At 34.5% G+C, this 22,796-nt stretch overlaps 1 protein-coding gene and 1 long non-coding RNA gene across 3 annotated transcripts; both read left to right on the plus strand.

The window, feature by feature from the left end:
- The first annotated feature begins 418 nt into the window (after window positions 1–418).
- Window positions 419–5,872, plus strand: LOC125683039 (uncharacterized). Of its 2 annotated transcripts, XR_007372772.2 has the most exons (3): window positions 419–748; window positions 5,171–5,371; window positions 5,611–5,872. It is a non-coding gene; the product is annotated as an uncharacterized LOC125683039 (long non-coding RNA). The 2 variants fall into 2 exon arrangements; XR_007372771.2 differs by having other exon boundaries at window positions 5,171–5,872.
- A 9,486-nt stretch (window positions 5,873–15,358) lies between these two features.
- Window positions 15,359–19,411, plus strand: LOC125647054 (uncharacterized). The gene has a single exon (XM_056141823.1). The coding sequence runs from the start codon at window positions 17,981–17,983 to the stop codon at window positions 19,409–19,411; it is 1,431 nt and encodes a 476-aa protein (XP_055997798.1). The 5' UTR covers window positions 15,359–17,980.
- The last annotated feature ends 3,385 nt before the right edge of the window (window positions 19,412–22,796 follow it).

A 22,796-nucleotide genomic window follows, 5' to 3' on the forward strand; every position in this document is an offset into this window, starting at 1 on the left:
TTCACTCAGATGGAGACGTCACCATTGCCGGTGAAGGGCTGTAAAATTTAGGCCTATGCTCGGCGCTTACGGCCTTTGAGCAGAGAGGGATCTTTATCGTGCCACACCTGCTGTGACCCAGGGCCTCGGTTTTATTTAGTCGCCTCTTACGGCAAGCAAGGGGTACTGAGGACCTAATCTAATCCGGATCCCTACGAAATTTACAGACATGTAACATACCATATTAAGTGGTATTTTTAGCGAGACGCAAATGTAGCGATTTGTCCATAAATTATGGGTATATTAATTTAGCGAGAGCTATTTTAAGCGATTTTATAATTCCAAGAAAGACAGCTATTACCTCCGATATGGAATAAATTGTTAGCGATATTCAATTTTAGCGATCTCAGCACTGTGACTAATAATTATTAATGTCAAAATTAAATTCTCGCTAAAAATTCTGCTTATACGGATATCTATCGTAACTGTGACATATCTATCATCACTGTCTACTGAGTGTATAAGGATTTCCAGGATGTTTGGAACACAAGTATAGAATGTTTTATTATTTTTTTTTTTTGAAAAATGCATGCAGCTAAGAGTCCCATCTTGAGAGAAACCTGGGTATCAGACATCGAACAGACTGCTTATTTTGCCCTCGATGACAGAAGACTGTTTTGAACTTGGAAACCCCTCATGTTACGTAACAAATTGTGCAGTCGGCCATATTGAAACGGAAATTAAAGGATATTTCATTCTTTCGAAAATGGTAGGAAATTTACATTTCTAAATAGTATATAAATATTTTGGTATATTCTTGTTATCGCGCATTTTAGATGGTATTAATATTTATTCACTGATCATTGATATTCATTAGTCATAGGTATTGTTCTAAACATACACATGCTAGTACTTCAATCATTGTAATATTAAGGAGTTTCTAACAACAGTCCCGTTTTTACAGTTTCATTCTATTTCACGTCTTAATATTATGGTTATGATGATTGATAATTATATCACTCCTTCATATTTATTGAATACCAATACATAGTCTTTTTAGACCCGACTTTATAAGTGTTATGATATTGTAAATTTTTGATTTATTGGTGTAAATACAAATGCTTAGATTATTTTTCAAAAACATATTTGTCATATGAATATTTACTTCAGCAAGAAATATGAAATATTCCATTTAGAAAAGAATTGGAATTATAAATGTAATGATTCTTTCTTTTTATTCGATCCTGATAAAAAAAAAAACCCACCTCGTCTCACAAAAAAACCCTCATTTAACCAGGAACAGCTTCTAATATATTTATTTATCAAACTTTAGTTCTTTGAAGGAATAGAACCTGATTCATAAGCCTTGTCATTAAAGCATTACAAGCTGTCATTTTGGTGTCGATATTTTTTGTTGCAAAATTGTGCTTTACTATTTCAATGACAGAAAAATAAAGTTTATAAACTTTTCATTATTAATATATGTGTTAGAAAACCTATCCAGAGGCTCTGAATGAAGTAAAATTACATTATTGTCTTCCCGTACAAAACCTGATTTCTATATAATGCTATAGATTCAATAGAACCGAAATATTTATTTTGATAAAATCTTAAAATTAGTTTTAATTTTATGAATGACTATGGTGAAAGTTACATACAAAACTATCATAACAGCAAATTTTTACAACAAAATAGAATTGTCAGATTTAGAGCTAATATAACTTTCATTTTCGATCTTGTCAGATTTAGAGCTAATTATAATATAACTTTCATTTTCGATCTTGTTCATTATGGTGTCTATTCTGTTGTGTGTCAAGCCTTCGTTTTCAAACTACGAAAAAATTCATATTGAATTTTCAGTTTTACTTGCTTCATCTTTTGCGAAAAGAATTTTATGAATACTAAATGTAGTTCTGATAGCCTTAATTTTTAACATTGATTTCTGTATGTGAAGATAAAATTGTGTTTTTACTATACATGTAACTGAGATTCTCGCTGGGCTGTGAAACTGCATGACATACACAAGTACTTTTTATTGGGATCCTCATTAAAAAATATTTTCTATAATATTGATTTACAACTGAACCTGTTTGGAAAAAGAAAAACTATTTCATTTTGTTTTGCAGGCACGGGCATTTATATAAAATACGCTAGTATCTGTATGACGCGTAATATTTTTCTCTAAAACAATTTTGATTGAAATAAGATTTTTAAGACATAGGATTAGTCAGGGCATGTATACAATCACACTCACTAGTCCATCCGGGCTCTGCTCGATAGATATTGATATTTACTAAGTTTTGTCAGTAATAAGCTAAGGCTGTTCCATTGTGATTTATTTCTCGATAAAAACATTGACCTTTGAGCACGACATAAAAACCTGTATTTAATAAAGAAACAAGTTAAATTAGCGAATATAAATATAAGGAATAGGTATCTAGTTTCTTTGCATTAGAGGAGTTATGTATGCCCTTATAATACGAACAATACATTCATTTTTGAAATACAATTTTTTAAAATAGAAATAGAGAAACGAAATAAGAAATAAATTTACAATATACATGTCAGTTAAAACTTTATGGCTTCAAATGTACTTTCTTAAAACAGTACTTGAATATATTTAATATTGTTTGGACCATTTAGACTATCTTTATAATGTTCAAGTTCTATGCGGTTTATTTAAAACGGTCATTTTTTACTCATCATGAGGATTTGGTGTCGAATATCGTTCAAAAGCCTTCGTGTTAAGGATATGTGCATGGGAGATGAATCTGGTAAAATGTATTTGTATTCAGTTCATATAGAAATAAATGCAAACTGTTTATTTCCCCCCGAAATTTCGCGAATTATCATTTACCATATGATTCTGTGTTTATTTTAATATTATATATGTTGATGGATTGTATTTTAACTTTTTCTAACTCATGTTGTAGTTACGGTTGAAATGTTTTATTAACAATGATAACAAAATTGAGTTAGAAGGGTTCGTCTATTAAACATATTTCTTTAAACCAGAGAAATTTGACGTTATAGAGAACATATATTGGGAATCGTATATATTAGTAAACACTGATGGTACTTAATACCGGTACAGAACTTTGTATAAACCATTGTGCCACATTTAGTGTTGACGATTTTCTTTTTAAAGCGGACACAATCCGCTCGAAGGTTCGGAGTAGATATATTTTACATTTCATGCTATATGTAGGTTGAAATATGGACCATAGGTCACTTATCGTATCATAGGTCACTTATCCATTGATCACTTATCATATCCTGTCATAGGTCACTTATCATATCCTGTCATAAGTCACTTATCATAGGTCACTCATCGAATCCTGTCATGGGTCACTTATCGTATCCTGTCATAAGTCACTTATCATAGGTCACTCATCGAATCCTGTCATGGGTCACTTATCGTATCCTGTCATAAGTCACTTATCGTATCATAGGTCACTTATTGAATCCTGTCGCTTATATCATGACTATTGTAAACAAGCATTCTGAGATTATTGCATAGCAATACATAGTCCACAACCGGTCGCAAAAATTACTGTACCGCAACAATATTCGAAGTTCGTTATGTAGGTTATGGTAGAGGGGATAATTGGGGAACCAGGATAGGAATGGTTGGAAATCAACTACTATTCAGGTACAGATACTGAACCAGGAAAAAGACAAATTTATGATTAGGTTTAAGTTTTTAACTAAGTCAATGAACAGTGAAATGTATAGGTGATCATGAATAATATAGCTATATATTGTTGTATTACTATGCTAGAACTTTTAATGAGTGTAGTACTCTTATCTACAGAAACAAGAAACTTAGATGTAAACTAATAATTCATGCTATTTTCCTAAGTCTAAGGGCCATAACTAAGTGAAAAATCATCGGATCGAGACGAAATTCGAACTTGATCTGTAACTTGTTATGGCTAAGCAGTGTACCAAATCTTAAATGAAAATCTGCAAGCACAACAAAAAAGTCCAGACAACTAATAACTCATGCTATTTTTCAAAGTCCAAGGGCCATGACTTAGTGAAAAATCAATGGACCGAGACCAAATTCAAACTTGATATGTAACATGTTATGGCAAAGCAATGTATCAAATATCAAATGAATATCTGTAAGCATAACAAAAGAAAAGTTTGGAAAACTGATAATTCATGATATTTTTCTAAGTCCCAGGGCCATAACTCAGTGAAAAATCAACGGACCACGACGAAATTCGAACTCCATCTGTAACTTGTTATAGCAAAGCAATGTACAAAATATCAAATAAATATCTGCAAGAACAGAGAAAACAGTGCGGAAAAACTTATCTGTCGGACAGATGGACGGAGCGCAAACCTAAAGTCCCCTTCGACTTTGTCGGCATGGGACTAAAATGAATATTTGATCAGAATTTTATACATTGTATACTCCATATACTCCAACTGCCCTTTCAAAAGATGAGATTCTTCATAACCATGCTTCAGTTTTAGACACATTTAAGATGCCTTTCAATGGGTCGGATGAATATGAGTTACCGTACCTATACCTGATCCCTAAACTTCATAAAAACCCTAACAAACAAAGATACATTGCTGGGTCCAGTAAATGTTCTACCAATCCCCTATCTCTGCTCCTCACGAATATATTAACAGCTGTGAAGGAGAAACTTCAAACTTACTGTGCGACTACATATGCCAGAAGAGGTGTAAATCAAATGTGGATTCTAAAATTTCTAAAGAACTTTTAGTAAACTTGAAACCGCAAAACTCTTCTTGGCACACTGATATAAAGTCTGAACCCTTAAAAAATACACTATTCTATTTGGATTATTGGAAATATAATCGTCCAATACTAGCATAAACTGATGGAATCTTCCGCGATACCACGATAGCAGCAGGTTTTGTTAGCTTGCTGAGGAAAAGTAATGGGTATCTTTCCCAAGGTCGCCCCCTATCAATGTGTCGGGAAAATCCTTTGTATTGGTAACAGGCGATTTTCACTCAAATGACCATGGGTGCGAATTGACTCCGAAATGTACAGTTCCTCTTTTATTTTCCAAAGACTACAAACTTTGACCAACAACATTTTAGAAAAATCAACGTCCATGCTTTTATGTATGTATGTTCTGTTGAAGAACATGACAACACAAGCTTTCCAATCTTTATGTTAAAACATTTCATTGTTTTGTAATTCCAGATAAACTCGTGAAAGACATGCTGGGAGTATGCTACAATAACTAGGTTATTTTCGCCTTTCTACACTTGCAGACAGAGTTTCGCCCCATTTTGAATTCGCCCAGACATAGTTGTGTAAAAAGAGAAATATGAGAGAAAACAGTTTCGCCCACTCTTAAATTCGCCCAGTGACAACGAGGGCGAAAGGGACGAAAATAAAACGGTGGCGAATATTTCACTGTATACAGTAATTTAACACACATTTAAAGATGATATTGATAAAGAAATTACACATGGAATATTAAACATGCACGTAGAAAATGCTTATCAACTTGATAGAATTTGTCTAATCATTACCAGTAGCAAAGTTTTATAGAAATAAGCCTAATTTCCCATCATACATTAAGTTCCAAGTGGAGAAGGCACATTGCTGGTAACGTCTCTTTCATTTATCTTCCGCAGCAACGGTTCCTGAATGTCAATTCAAGGTTTGCTTTACAAGACTGGACCAGGGATTGCACACATTTTCTATACCTGACTCCCAAGTGTAATTACGAATGGATTTGATTTTCTATCACTAGAAGTAGAATGGTATTCTAGTTCCTAGAGGGTGGCCTCATCTAATCCAGTTTACAAATAATCTGTATTGCCAACAGAATTTTGCAATGCACCGTGAAGCAGGAATGTAAATGTTCTAAAATTAAACAAAAACTGAACTAACAGTGTTATGTAATTCGTCCTTACTTGTTATTTTAAATGGTCTGGAGCTTTTCCTGTATGAATAAATAATTCGTCTCTTAGGTTATGGGACTTAGACGATAAGGTTATGGGACTTAGACGATTAGGTTATGAGACTTAGACGGTTAGGTTATGGGACTTAAACGATTAGGTTATGGGACTTAGACGATTAGGTTATGGGACTTAGACGATTAGGTTATGGGACTTAGACGATGTTTTCAAAGGATGTTGCTGAAACACGGAACGGTAAATTTAACAGAAAGCTAAAGATAGATAAATGAATACAACGTAACCTAGATATCGTCTTTATATGCATGCATTAATTACTATCAATGCACATTATCTAATATAAATGTACTCAATATATAACGACCATATTCCAAGATTAATAAATGGACGGTGTGCTTTTGGTGATCATGTACGTATTGTGTCGAAAGGTTTGTCAAATAAAAATGATCTACCTTAGGGATTTACAAAGTTTTGATTACTGCTTGATTTAGCGCACATTGAAGTCTATAGGAAGAGCATGATATATTAAAAACAATGAAATAAGATAATTATAGTGCATTTGAAAGTAAAATCGGACATTGGAGTTTTGAAGCCTTAATTGAATAAAAGTAGACAGTACATGTATTAATTGTATGAGGTTTGTTGTAATTTTTTTTTAAATTTCTAATTTTGAAAGTGGAAGTTGTATACTGAATAATATATAAATGTAATGTCCCCCTATAAGTGAAATATTTTTTTCAAGCTATCCTTTCAAATTAAGACATATATTCAAATTATTGTACATATCCCTAATTGAATATATATAGTTTGAATTTAAATTTCTTATTGAGAAAGACCTATCTTTAATAGAATTTGGCCCTTTCTTTAATTTATTTGAAAATATTTTAATAAAACATGCTCCTCCTATTTAAAGACAAGCTAATAAGATAATGTCAAATACAATGTATTTGAAAATATTGAGTTTAGAAATATTTTATGTTTTGTAGTATTCGAACTTCTTTTTGATTGATTTGAACCATCTTCAAATAATTAAACATAAGTATAAGTAATTAAATATTTTTGTTTATTAAAAGATAGCTTCAATTATACCGGGCTAATCTCAAGTTCGTTGAATTAAATAGTACCAAGAGACCAATTCAATTGCGGAGAAGTTCACATAGTGGAGAATTAAAGATGGGTTTATTTAATTTGTAAGTAGATGTAACTGAAAAGAATCAAATATAAGCATGTATCTGTATTATAGCTCCATTTACCTTCCATTCAGTCAGAGGTAGGTCAAATTATTAGACCCGAGGCACAGCATCCCTACAAACTTTGAAAAAGGAAAGATAGTAGCAAAAGGAATATTTCAATTACAGGCAAAGAATGTATTACATTATGGAATATGAATCGGCATGGGACCTCCGACTGACAGTGACAATATAATCAATAGGTTTTTTTGTATTCACAATTCATTGTATATTATGCATACTGTGAACGGTGTAATTGAGATGTAGGATTGCAGTCAAAAGTATGACAAAAAGTGTGAATGTTGCAGTGATTGAAAACTGAAATGATACAAACTTGTTGACTATACAAACTTTACAGTACCAAGATTTAGACCGTGTTATACAAACGCCTCCTACATATACTTTATTTTCATTCAACTATAATCCAGTCGGACATGTCTTTACTGGTGAAGATGATGACCTGAAATCGCTTATTTAAGTCAGTGTGCCCTGATCTTTCTCTATTGGCGACAAAACTTCCATCTCTAATATAAATTCTATCGAAGATTATGTCAGGCGATTGGCAAAATATGAAGGAGTGGGATTTACACTCTATCAGAATGGATAGCGTAATCTGCATGAAAGTAGAAGAGGAGTATATTAAAACCTTGTATTAAACATGTTAAAACAAATATGTATACCACCTGTCCTTCTGTGTTTAGTAAATCGGAAATATGTATACCACCTGTCCTTCTGTGTTTAGTAAATCGGAAATATGTATACCACCTGTCCTTCTGTGTTTAGTAAATCGGAAGTGATGTAAGAACTAGATAGGTTACATAATAGGTCATTTGGTCGAATGTTGTCTGACATGTTTCATGCCATTTCTATACGTACTGATTTTCACTACGGATTACTCTGTTTACCAGATCAAGATATAGAGCTCACGGCGTGTATGATCGGTTTGAAATTTTGTTTCAAGAGGGCATTTTTTTGTAAATTTAAAAAATTTAAAACGACTTCACTGGTATTATTTTCAACTTCACCTGTACGTTAATTTTCCTTGGCAATGTATGGTCTACTGCGTGGTCCAGTGGGTTAGGTCATCAACTCTTATATATAAAGATGTTTTCTATTTTTAAAACGACCGGTTCGACTCCCTCACGAACACGTTCTTTTTCTTCATATTACGTTTTCCATCTAGATTTTTTTCTTAATTGAAAAACGCTTCTCGTTTTTATAAATGTTTCATGTCAAAGCTCTGTTTATTACCATAATAAGTTTCCAATCTGGACACTGTTTAGTTTGTGAATAGGACTCTCAACAAACATGCCGAATACAGCATGCAATACCTGTGTTTTAAAATCAAGGCTGCTAATGAGAACTTGTATGTTTTTCTGAATGAAAGTTGTTGACAAAGGCATGGTGTCTTCTACGAAAAACCGTTGTGAACTTTGCAAAGCTTTGGAAGAAAATCTTTAAGGGCAAACAAGGTAAATAACCGTTAGATAATTTGAATTTATATGTATTCCAGTAGCAAATTGCAATGTTGAATAAATTTTTACAGGTGCATGTACTTCAAATAATGTTGAACTTTATTAATGCATATTAAACTTCCCATATTTTGCTTTGTGGTCAGAGTCATGTACAGTTGCCAATTGTTGGTTGTAGAAAATAGTATATACGAGTATAAGAGCGTTTGGACAGTAGTAGTATAGAATATTAAATATTTGATACACTCGTAACATGTAGCCGTATACATTGTATCTGATACTTAGGAAAAAAAGAAGACAATTTAATTTTCACGAATTCAAAAATTATCTTTAGACTACATGTACATGTATAATGTATTGACACATAAAATGTATATTAGGCTTGTCCCTAGTTCTGGGGAATCCTACAGGTATTTAAATGGCAAATACGCAATGAGTATAAATATGAATGAAGGTCAGTTCTACACCACGAGTGCTGGCACGGAGCTCCGATTAGGGAAAATTTCCTCTTCGGTACAACACTTTCTTTTCATATCTTGTATTCCATCATTAATAACTTCGTAAAACACCATTCTGATTCTATGTCCAAGTACTCTGAAGTTCGTATCAAAACATGATGTATTTCCTCAATGACAATTCGAATTGAGGTAGTATTTTTTTTTTTTTTTTAGATCAGGACCCAGTTAAGAGCTAATGGCACGTTAACTGTTAGTTAAAGTTAATTAATCGTCGTGCAACTGGGTTCAGGTCTTCCAACAGTCTGTTAGCATTCCCATAGACACAAATTGTGTTCCTATTTTAGCTGACTGGTTTTTTTTTAGTTCATATGAGGTAGAAGTTATTTAAATGCTTAAAAGCATTATATAAGAAAAACAAATATTTTCTGTGCCCTTCCCATGGATCATAAGATACATCGACGATTTTTTTTTTTATCTATTAACAATATTCACTTTCATCCATGTGTCGATTCTATGACAGGTGAAGATAACGAACAGTGATTAATCTCATAAAATCAATACAAAATCGATAGTTGGGCAAACATGGACCCCTGGACACACACTGGGATCAGGTGCTTAGGAGGAGTAATCATCTCCTGTCGACCGGTCACACCCGCCGTGAGTCCTATATCCTGATCAGGTAAACGGAGCTATCCGCAGTCAAATCAGTGTACATGCCAAGAACGGTCTAACAATCGGTATGAAACACGTCAGACAGCATTTGACCCAATGATAGGTTTTATTATATATCTAATAAATAGTCTAATATAAAATTTGCGTAAAATCTAGAGAATGTTAGCGTTCAATATCCTGAGAATTTATTGAACGCTAACTTTGCATTGCGTAAAGTGTATGCGCCCGAAACATTCCGAGTATGAGCGTTCAATATTGACGTTACCGTCACGACGTAAACAAGCCAAAATGGCAGACGACGGTCCTCCGAATCTGACAGAGCCGGTATTTGATATTTACTTAAGCAAAATGTTTTACTGTACTTAAATTATGATGTCCCCATTCACAAAATCAGTTTGCCTCATGCATTAATGACGGGTTAAATATTGAACAGTTAAGAAATGCATGTTGATATTGCACACTGCCAATATTGATGAAATTTCGTCTATTTTGGAGTATTTTGAGTGAAAAGGAATATAATTTAACGACTAAATACTTTAGCTATATAATAAAAGGGTTATTGAACTTATATTGGTGAATATTGGCACTCGTTGGCTGTCAAAATGCACTCGCAAGCTCGTGCATTTTCACAGCCAACTCGTGCCAATATTCACCAATATAAGTTCAATAACCCTTTAATACCGTAACGACGTAAACAAGCCAAAATGGCAGACGACGGTCCTCCGAATCTGACAGAGCCGGTATTTGATATTTACTTAAGCAAATGTTGTACTGTACATAAATTATGATGTCCCCATTTACAAAATCAGTTTGCTTCATGCATTTAATGACGAGTTAAATATTGAACAGTGAAGAAATGCATGCTGTTATTACACACTGCCAATATTGATGAATTCTCGTCTTTTTTGGAGTAGTTTGAGTGAAAAGGGATATAATTTAACAGCTAAATACTTTAGCTATATAATAAAGGGGTTATTGAACTTATATAGGTGAATATTGGCACTCGTTGGCTGTCAAAATACACTCGCAAGCTCGTACATTTTTACAGCCAACTCATGCCAATATTCACCAATATAAGTTCAATAACCCTATAGTATTGGCAAACTAGATCGTTATAACGACCATAGAATTTGCGAAATACTTACTTTAATGGAGACTGTTGAAAGCCCTGTACCATTAACTTGTTTGTCAGTAGCTTGCCTCAATTTAAAAACTGATCATACGCAGAACAAACTCTTGCGTATCGAATCAATTGAGAGGCATAAACACCATTTGCAGGTGATAATGGAATATTGCTACATAAATATGGGAAGTTGACTACGGAGAAGCTGAAATCATCCCGTTTGTCATAAAGTTGAGTTGTCAATTTGCCGTCAATGTCTACTTTCAATAAAATATCTAAGTATGAAACAGAAGTGGACGACTCTGTGGTGTATTTTATTTCGAGCCCGCAGGGATATATCGATTCGACATATGAATGATGTTATTATTGTTGATAGACAAAACATCGTCGATATATCTAAATGTCGAATTGAAGGCCACAGCAAGTATATCCAAGTGAACTAGACAAAAATGACACCACAAAATAAATCTTCCACATCTGCTTCGTATTTGGATAATTTACTGAACATAGACGCTAACGCAAACAACAACTCAGCTTTATGACAAACGAACTGACTTCATTTTCTTTTACCGTCAACTTCTCACATTTATGTAGCATTATTATAGTATAACCTGTACATGGTGTTTATATCTCTCAACTGAGAGCAAACGGTCTCGTTTAAAGTCAGTATTTAGAAATCGATGATCTTTGTAATGATCATATTTGCAAAACAAACTTTCATTGGGTCGAATGCTGTCTTATGTGTTCCATACCAATTGTTTAGCCATTCTTTACATACTAATTAGACTATGGATTACTTCATTTACCTGATTAAGATATATGGCCCATGGTGGAAGTAACCGGTCAACAGGGGATACTTACTTCACCTAGGCACTGAATTCCACCTTTGGTGTTCCCTGGGATCTGTGTTTACCCTACTCTCAGTTTTCTTTTTCATTGTAGAATTTATAAAATTATATTCACATTTTCATAAATTAAAAATTACTTACAAGACTAAAATACAAATCAATGGACTATGAAAATCTGTTATATTCAAAACATTTGTAAAGTTTACTACCAACTATCAAACTATATCCTGTGGAGATACTGGTTAGAATAGGTCCTCAGTACCCTTTGCTTTTCGTACGAGGCAACTAAATGGGGCGGACCGCAAAAACCGAGGACCCGTTTCACAGCAGGTGTGTCACGATAAATATCCCTCCCTGTTCAATGGCCAGAAGTGCTGAGCATAGGCCTAAATTTCGGGCTGTCCAGCACTCTCTGACAAAAAATAAGGGCTAAAATTAGGAATTTCATAACTAAATTAAAGCAGTTTTAGATATTTAATTGGTCTTGCTTTCGCAAATTTCACAATAAAGAAACTCACAAAAAATACTTTACGTGCAGGAAGGGCATCTTCCAGCTATCAATGACCCCAACCTTAATAGTAACATCTTTGTCACAAAGTCACAACCAATAAACAGCTTGACACTTGGATCCACTGGTAAAATTTAGTTTGAATGCATTTACAAAACTGCTAGAATAGAAATAAATTTTTAAAGAAATATGAATTGACCTAGAAAATTAGGGCTTTTTTTTTTTTTAGCATTTCCCATTGAATCTAACATTTTAAAAAGAATTTTGGCAAAACTAAATAAAATTAGGATTATTTTGTTGTTGTTGTTGCAATTTTAGGGCCGCTGGACAGCCTGAAATGCAGTTTTTCACCGGCAATGGTGATGTCTCCATATGAGTGAAAGATTCCCAAGAGGGACATTATACAATCCAACTATTTAGTTAACCGTGGACTATCTTTTAACGGGTATGTCTGCTGTCGTGGGTGTTCATTGATGGAGCGTTCGCCTCGTACCCACAAGGACGTGATTTCGAGCCCTGCTCGTGTCATGGCCTCGTCAAACATCAGATTTTACGATTCGTTCGGAGATGACCTTAAAAATCAAGGTCACATGCCGCGACAAGCCTCACTGCTACGGCCCTGAACGCTAAGCATAGGTCTAAGTGCTTCTTCACCTGCAACTGTTGACATCTCAGTTTGAATGAAAAATTCACGACGGAACGTTAAACAACCAACCAATGACTGCTACAAATCATTCTAACCAGAACCAAACACTCAAGACATTTCAAGAATCCTCCGTCTTCTGAAATATTAGAGTCGGCATTTTATAATAATGAAGCATATTCTAACACTATAACGCGTATTTGTGGTTCCGATGACACACCAGCTCATGTAGTCCTAAACAATAAATAACTATTTTAGTATTTCATATTCAGGGTAGTTTACGGCTTGCGCTTTATACTGTTCTAGGAAAAGGAGATTGCGATACTCTCTAGTGGACAGAATTACTATAAATGGGATGATTATATCTGCTCCATTGCTTTCTTTTCATTCATTGACGTTGACAGCCATCCCAAGAGCAGGTAATAAGGGAGAAGTTTACAGAAATAGTGCCATTAGATCATTGTTTATACGGATATATGCTCCTTGTCATTGCAATAAAGAGAAATATATGTCTTTTCTTTAAAGAAAATTAAAGGCAACACACATATATATATATATATATATATATATATATATATATATATATATGTGTGTGTGTGTGTGTGTGTGTGTGTGTACCGTAAGAAATTACGTGTGTATGTTATTTAATTCTTGAATTGAGAGGATCCCACATAGTCGAGTTTTATCACGGGGTAGATATTTGCCAGTCACATAAACATGGATTTCTGAACATATACATGTAATCAAAACATGACCATTTTTTTAATTAAGCTAATGAATATTCACATGGCCAAGATTACTTAGTCCTGCGTGTCTAATGTGCACATTTTTAGGTAAACCAAATTGCGATGTAAAGTTCTTGATATTCGATCAGCTACTTAAAGAAAATTGTTTGTCAACAATGGTTTAAAGAGATCTGCGTAAATAAGCCATGCAGCGTCAAGGGTCAACACTGCAGCCAACACACTATATTGCCAGATGAAATCCTACCCAATCAGGACTCTACAAATGCAGCGAGTGTTAGGAACATGACTAATTGCATTTTCAGTTTGAACCTCAAGCATTGTTTTGTGATTTAAGAGTTCAATATCCTCTACTCGTTCTGTCAATGGACTAATGACCCCTCAGTTTTTCATAAAGCCTCAGTGTCGTGGGTCATTCGTTAAACTGTAACAGACGTAATAGCGCTATAATCGCTTCGGTTACTACAATTTGTATTTCGATGAAGCATACTAACGATGTACTGATGAACACGCCCATTACAAAAGTAACCCCGCCCTTTTTCTATGACGAAGAGTTATCCCCCTTACCATATACGTTTCCGATCTGGTGTCTTTCAAGTGGAAGCCGTGCGGTTGTACTTTCACATTTATCGAGACGAAATCCTTGTTACCTGAATATTTCGCACATTTAAGGAACATGTAAGGAACGGCTATGCCATCTTTATTATAGGCGTGCATGTATATATAATAAACATTGAAGGCATGGAGTAATGATTTGTTAAGCGACCTAGGGGGGATATCTAAACTTCCTGGTTCAGATGACAATGATGATAGAAATTCCATTATTTCATCTCTTAAAGGGCAGATAAATGCATTTCACAACAAGTTTTTAATGTCAGTTATCCTTTTTCTTGGAATCAGTTTATCCAGAATGATGGCATGTACCTATAAATACTACCTATAAATACCAACAATAATATTTTGAAGGAGTTTCGGGCGATACACAGCTAGAAATGGGATCTTCACTAGCCAACGGCGCACATGTTTTTCTGATTAGACCACTCTTGTTAGCGAATATTGAATACATACTTCTAAATAATCAAGTAGACTGGTTCAACTACTCCATAAAAACTGTTATTATTCCAGGTTTCTAGTGTTCCCCAATATATAATAATATAAATAATGGACATTCATTCCTTACATTTATATTTGTGACACACGTGTTTTAAATGAGTCACTTGTGCGTCTCACTGTTTATACTGAGAAATTTAATGTTGTGAAAGATCACTGGTGAATGTAAATATTTATTTTTCAAAATATGTTATCAATTTAAGTTTGTGCGCCAGAATCATGAGAATAGCCTGTTTGTTTTTATAACACATGATAAGGATTTCAGAAGAATGTATACTGTTTATGATGAGTAATTTAATGTCATCAATATTATGTTTTAAAACATATTGTGCATTACCCTGCAGAAATTTTAAATGATAATACTATTTGTTTCTTGGTTTGTTTTCACACGTTTATAAATAGAATTTCTGCATGCATTTATACAATCGCAGTTAATCATTAGATTTACCAGCCCCTCCACCCGATTGCAATGGAAACGCAATGGATATATAACATACCAACGATGGCTCTTGGCACACTGATTTTGACTACAGATTACTCCGTGTGCCTAATCAAAACGTAGGGCTTACGGCGAGTGTGACCGGTCAACAAGGGATACTTACCCCTCCTAGTCACCTAATCCCACCTCTGGTATATTCAGGGGTCCGTGTTTGCCCAACTCTTAATTTTGTGTTCTTTCTAGAAGTTATGACATTGATCACTGTTCGTTATCTTCACCTTTCATCGAGGGACGGGTACGATTTGGTCACTTCAGAGCTTTCACACACACTTTTCCATACAGGATTGTCAGATTGAGGGATATTTCAACCACAAATTCACCCTGGATTGTCAAATTAAAATATATATGTAAGGAAGCACGCGTATGCAGTTATGTGTGGTTTTAAAAGGCGGAGAAAATTTTGAATTACATGTACTGCAGATTCCTTATTTTACGCGAGTACTTAATTTCGCGACCTAGTGGGTTTTGTTTTCAATCGTGTGTAAAATCACGAGTTCCAGACTTTTAGAGACTTATATGTCGCGTCTTCCATCAACTTTTTCTAACAGCCAGAACTAAAACCAAATTGCATTACGAGAAGCGTTTACTACATGTACGTCAAATGATTTGATTGCAGTCTTATTCTACCATTCACGTCGACAGATTTTGTTGTTTCATTAATTATACCATCCTCTTTATATCTTCCTCATATTTTCCTCCCTAGTCTATACTCTGCTATATTTTTAAACATCTCCATGAGTTTACGCTGCTATGTTTTTAAACATCTCCGTGCGTCTACTCTGCTATGCTTTTTTAAACATCTCCATGAGTCTATAATCTGCTATGTTTCTTAAACATTACCGTGAGTCTATAATCTGCTATGTTTTTAAACATCTCCATGAGTCTATACTCTGCTATGTTTTTTGCTAAGTTTTACTAAATAAGTACTAAGTCAGATTGTGTTGAAATAAGCATTTATTACAAATGCCAAACAAAATCACAATATTCAAAATATAAAATCACACTTGTTGGAATTCAAGAAACATTTATCTTATCTAGACTAGCAAATCACACAATTATGGACATGACTTAAACAATATAATAATGGAGTGCAAATACCTTCTGGATCAATTATTGCACGACTACCCGGTATTCTATTCACATGTTTTCCGAAATTTGACTTGTTGAGCTTTTGCGTTTTATATCGTAAATCAACCCCACTTTATTTGTTCACTGTCGTCTTTGTTTATTAGATATGTAGTATTTTTTTTACTAGTTTTTACTGTATAACCATCTACCGGTATCTAAACTCTTCTAGTATTTATTGGATCGCCATTCAATAGTTTTGTACCGACAATGTATTCCGGAAAACGAGGTATCCGTTTGAATTATCACATGTACAGATGACAACAAACATGGCAGCGTCAGCAAATATTCCCAGAGTAGGAAATATCCGCGCACTATGTTTGTCTTTAAAATCTTGAAATATTTTGCTGCAGAGATTTTGATTCTATTTCAATATGACGCTAACCTATAGCCATTATTGATATCGAAAGTAAAAAGAAAATACAGTAGGATATCCTCGGCTGATACAATAGCGTGTGTCCTTATAGAGTGTTAGTGTCCAGAAATGTAATGAGAATCGGCTGCATACTGTAAACACACTTCTTTCTAAAATCTTCATGATGAAATATACTTATTTGTATTTTGTATGATAAAAACTAAAATTCGGAAACTATATCATAATAAAACAGTCAATATACCAGAACATCTCCCCGGTGCTGATCTCGGGCATTATAATCACAGGCACTTGTTTCTGTAAATAACTTACGACCTCTGTATACTAATAATAGCATGTTAACTAAGTGTTATTATTAGTATACAGAGATCGTAAGTTATTTACAGAAACAATTGCCTGTGATTATAATACATTGAATTGTTCGCAACTCTCGGGAAATTGACTGACAACACATTAAATATATGTATGATATAGTATGATTTGCAATTAAATGAGCGAGATATTTTATAATACACTAGAGTTGCTTCTCGTGATGTTACTCAGATATGAATTCCTCGCTTATGAATGTATTATATGCATTTCCGGTCGCGGTCACCAATTGGTTAGAGCGATCACGTCATAATCAGTAGTTTCGATTCTTGATCTCAGTAGTCACTGTTCCTTTGCCAAGCATTTGAAGTGAAATTTACTGATCTTTCGGATTTGACCTTAACAACGTCACGGTAGTCGTCAGCACGATTACAAAAATCATGCAGGTCAAAACGTGTGACATTTCGCTAAAGCTGGTGACGTCTTTTCATAAGTGAAAACAAAATCTCGAATGGGACATAAACCTATAAAATTTAAATTTAGCATATTTCATCAGTACGGTCAACATGTTATGGATATACATTGGTGTCATGTTGCAACCTGGTGAAATCAAACACGTTGCTCAATATCTGAAAAAAAAGTGAAAAGCAACGTGAAATCTACGATAAATCATGCGAGACAACAAGTAGTATCTTCCTGGATAAACAGTCAACGTAAGATCTTTATTTACGTCAAAATGGATGTGCAATGTGAAAGAATTAACCCAGAATCGGTTTGAACGCATCAAACAAATATGAACCACGTAGTGTTTATAGATATGTATATATCTAGAAAAGTAGATTGTGGGATGAATGTTAGAGGTAGACAAAGGAAGGATTAAGACAATTCACACGTCAAGAGTGGATTAGAAAGACAACATCTTGCGTTAATATGATTATAAATTAGAGTGCGAGCATCCCAATATCAAGTCAAGATGCGGACGCTGGCAGGACTACACATAGCTGTCAGTTGTCTGACCTTCGTGTGCATCACATTGTCTGTATCAGGGAACCAGCTACCCGAGAAGTGCCAGGAAGCGGAGGCTTTGATCGACAATCTATCTGCAACAACTCCACGTGATGATGATGGATGTGTCATGCAATTCAAAACCAACAGAGGAACATGTTGTTTAATTGGAATGAAGCTGAATCAGAGAGAACATTTCAAAGGGCATTATTTTGTGGAAAGGCAATGTTTTAAGTTGAAGTGTCTTTACGGGAAGAAGAAGAGATGGGAGAAATGTAAATGTCGGAAAAATAAGGTAAAGTTACCCCGAAAGAAGAAAAGTAGGAAATCCAAAACAAAAAAAGCGAAGTCGCGAAAATCTAAAAAATCGAAAAAAAATCCACATCGTCCTAAACCATTGAGCAAAGGCGGATCCGCAACAAGGACACCTCCACCATCTAGAACAGAGAAGCCCACAACGCGTCCAGTTCAATTGCCACAAAAGTCGGCGCCGATATCTAAATTTATTCCGACAAGAAGAGTTAAACCTGCTTCGAAACCACGGAGAAGGCGACCCCGACCTCGGCCTCCTAAGAAACCAGTAACATTACCTCCTCCACCTCCTTCGAAACCAGTAACATTACCTACGAAACCTCCTCCACCTCCTACGAAACCAAAAACAAAGCCTCCTCCACCTCCTACGAAACCAGTTACATTACCTACGAAGCCTACTCCACCTCCTACGAAACCAAAAACAAAGCCTCCTCCACCTCCTACGAAACCAGTAATATTACCTACAAAACCCCCTCCACCTCCTACGAAACCAAAAACAAAGCCTCCTCCACCTCCTACGAAACCAGTAACATTACCTACGAAACCTCCTCCACCTCCTACGAAACCAAAAACAAAACCCCCTCCACCTCCTACGAAACCAGTTACATTACCTACGAAGCCTCCTCCACCTCCTACGAAACCAAAAACAAAACCCCCTCCACCTCCTACGAAACCAGTAATATTACCTACGAAACCTCCTCCACCTCCTACGAAACCCCCTCCACCTCCTACGAAACCAGTAACATTACCTCCTCCACCTCCCACAAAACCAAAAACAAAGCCTCCACCAGCTCCATCTTTTATCGTTACAAATAAACCTCATCCTTTTGAAACAGAACCTATCATTGGCTGTGTTGTGCCAGGATCCGGCAACATTTATCCACCTGGAGTTGAGATAGAAGAATTAAAAACAAGATCTGGACATACATGTGTATCAGCATACTGTGGCGAAAATGGGCTTATTAAATATGATGAGTATGACTGCCTCGATCCATTAGATTTAACTACTCATCCTCCATTTGGTACAACACCTGCGTTTCGATTTATGACTACCCTAGAGACAGACTTCAATGGAAAGAAAAAGTAGAACAAAATTGGTATGTAAGCATATATATATTTCTTTATATGAATAAAAATATATACACGAGTATATCTTTAGCCTTTTCGTATATATATACATGTATATATTATTTATAGTCAACAATTTTGAAGATAAGCGATGTATAATATTGGAAGGACCTCTGGCATTCCGAAGCTCTTTTTTGTCACAGCTGACTATTACTATGATGAAATAACAATATTGTTGAATGATTATGTCATTTATTGAAACAAATGACGACAGAGAAAAAATACGTCATAGTTCAATTTTTTTTTACAAAATTAATTGGCTGGGACCACTTAATATAAAAAATAGAACTAGATTTGCAACTGCGCAAATAAATATAATACATTACACAGATTGACCCCAGCCAATATACAACTAAAACACTAATGATGTCAAAAAGGTGGCGCACAAAAAAGGCCAAACACTGTAAAGGCCTATGCGCCATTACAAAAACCAAATGCAAAAGAAATTATCGAGTAATTATGCAGTAAAATTGGGATGGAGGAGGGGATGTGGAGGTAACTAAATGGCATCAGTCTGCGTGTGTGTGTGTATATATATATATATATATATATATATATATATATATATATATATATATATATATATATATATTCGTGTGTTAGTACATTGTGTATCATAGTTACAGGAAATGTTTTTGACTATCTTTTCTCTTCAACAAACAACATTTATATACATTAGTATCATTATTATTATTATGCCTTTCTCAACAACAAGAAATGTGGAATTTTCAGTAAAGTTATCACATTTCAGGAAAGTTTTATTGTTACTTTAAATTCACAATCTCTTTTACTTTTGAATCTTATAAAACTTGCATCAAATAAGTCTAGGGTTTTGGGTTTTTTTTTTACTTTATGTTTTTCCTCTCAGATATCTCTCTCGGGTTGAAGATATTCCATACCATGCTTTTTGACTGATATTTATTTGTTTTTCAGATTCTGAAAGATCAAATGATTTGTCCATCGAAGTTTCTGATTGTCAGATGAAAAATCAAATTATGTAATAAAAAGTCCATTTGTCATAGCACAGTGTTTGTATTTTATTATGTTATGATGTTAGAATACGTATTTCACTTTGAATATTCAAAATAACGTTAACCTGAAGTCACAAGAATAATGTTTCTTAATAATGATTCTTATGAAATCAGAAACTTCGATCTCAAATTGTGGTGGAATATTCATTGATGAAACAAGTGTTCTAACAATAAAGTCATTTGATAAAAACTAAGAAATATTTGTCCACGTGTATCTTAAAAACCTCGTGAAATAACTGGCGTTGTAATTGAATAATGATTTCCTTCTTGTATTGGAAGTTACATGAACTGGTATAGATGTTCCTCACTATAAAGTTCCTTGCCTTTGCACTTCTGAAAAAATAGAGAGAGACAATTTTGAAAAGAAAATTACAAAATGAAGCAGAAGCAAGTACTCGTGTGTTTTACATGATACACAACACTAATTAACCCTCTTTTGTCATTTCAGGGTCCATTTTCAGATATCGATGACGATGATGATGATGATGACGACGACGATGATGAAAAAGATGATGATGATGATGATGAATAAGACCATATTTGTCAGAAACATGTTTTGTCTGAAATGGATAAATTTAGTTTTGATGGGAATTTGTTGTTGTCATTTATGTACTCTTGAATATACATAATCAGATCTCTCTCAATGCTAGTTCTATATTGGACAACATTCAACACCTTAATGTTAATTTAACAAATTCATGTCCCCCCTTTCTTTTTACTAGAGAAATTAATATTGAGCAAGAGAATTGCCATCATGCGATTTGGGATACACTCTTTATTCCTCAGTATCAAACATTCTTAATCCCTGCTTCAAAATCTTTTTCAGCTGTAGTTTTTCTCAGATGTACAATTTAACCCGCATATATTTCTTGTGTCGATTGCAACATGTTGCCTCTTTTATTACCACTAATCCTCATTTCAATACCTACCATTGTAACGCGGACAGTCCAAACATATGTGACCACACTAAACTGAAGGGAGGGAGATTATTTAAAATCCTGTTATATATGGACTGCTTTGAAATCGTCTCGTACTTTGTTTCCGTTTTTAAAGATGCTGACGATATCAAGAACAATACATATATCAACATCAAAGTAATGTCGTATTTTTTTTTGGGGGGGGGGAGTAGTCCATAAATGAGAGTAGAGAAAGAGATAGGAATATGGTGTCTACTGTTGCAGATAACTGATGACTAGAAAAGCAGGCTAATATTCATATTGCTTGATTAAAATGTAGGACTCACGGTGGATGTGAACGGTCAACAGGGGATTCTTACTCCCCCTGGACACATGTACCCACTTCTGGTGTATCCTGGGGTCAGTGTTTTCCGACGCTTAATTTTGTATTCTTTATGGGATTTATGAGATTGATCACTGCTCGTTATCTTCACTTTTTCAAAGAGACATATTCGTAAATGTGATCAAACAGAAGTACATTGTATACATGTACGAGACATATTCGTAAATGTGATCAAACAGAAGTACATTGTATACATGTACATAAATCACATGTTGTGTATACATTTAAAACACACATACATGTATATGCATCATTTTAGTGCATTATAGCTTAATTAATGCACATTCCTATATCGTTATCCTGGCATCTTTAGTAATTATATTTCATTGATAACGTTAACATGGATGAACATTAGTATTATGTGGAGGGGCTGTTTCTTTATGGAACTCATTTGGTTGTATCGTTTTCACGGAGTATGGATTGGATTCTTCCTTGAATTTAATAACTATTGCTTTAGATATACAGAAATACAAAATATTTTCACATATATAACCAGTACAATATAGATGTCCATATAGAATGCACATGAAAATTTCGGGGGGGGGGGGGGGGGGGGGGGGTTCTGACCCATCATATTTCTACTCGGACTTCACAGCGGGTCAAAATGAAAACGGTACGTCCGGGCTCTCACTATGTGATCGCAGTACATGTACTGAGACATTCGTAAAAGGTAAGGATTGGTTGGATTTTTCCCTGCACAGTCTGTATGTGGAAATTTTATACATTTTCTTCATTTGAAATAGTATTGCTTCTTTGATGCTTATAAAATAAAACATAGTGATTTTTTTAAATTTCAAATTACAATTGATTTGTAATTTTCGATATGACCAAACATGCTTGTGCGGCATTATATTTGTGACTTCAACTTGCAGGTTTTTTAATACCTGTAGAATGTTTCACGCTGTCGGTCTTTGAAAAGTTGAATAAAATAAAATGACATGAATTTCAACATATTCATATGGTGGTTGTTAACTTTGTTACAAGTTTCAAAAGTACCCGTTGTATTCGATCTGG

The sequence above is a fragment of the Ostrea edulis genome, chromosome 6 (genome assembly GCF_947568905.1).
Source record: "Ostrea edulis chromosome 6, xbOstEdul1.1, whole genome shotgun sequence".
Taxonomy (NCBI): domain Eukaryota; kingdom Metazoa; phylum Mollusca; class Bivalvia; order Ostreida; family Ostreidae; genus Ostrea; species Ostrea edulis.

Coding starts and splice junctions, on each gene's coding strand:
- LOC125647054 (XM_056141823.1), top strand. CDS start 17,981: ATGCGGACGCTGGCAGGACTACACATAGCTGTCAGTTGTCTGACCTTC.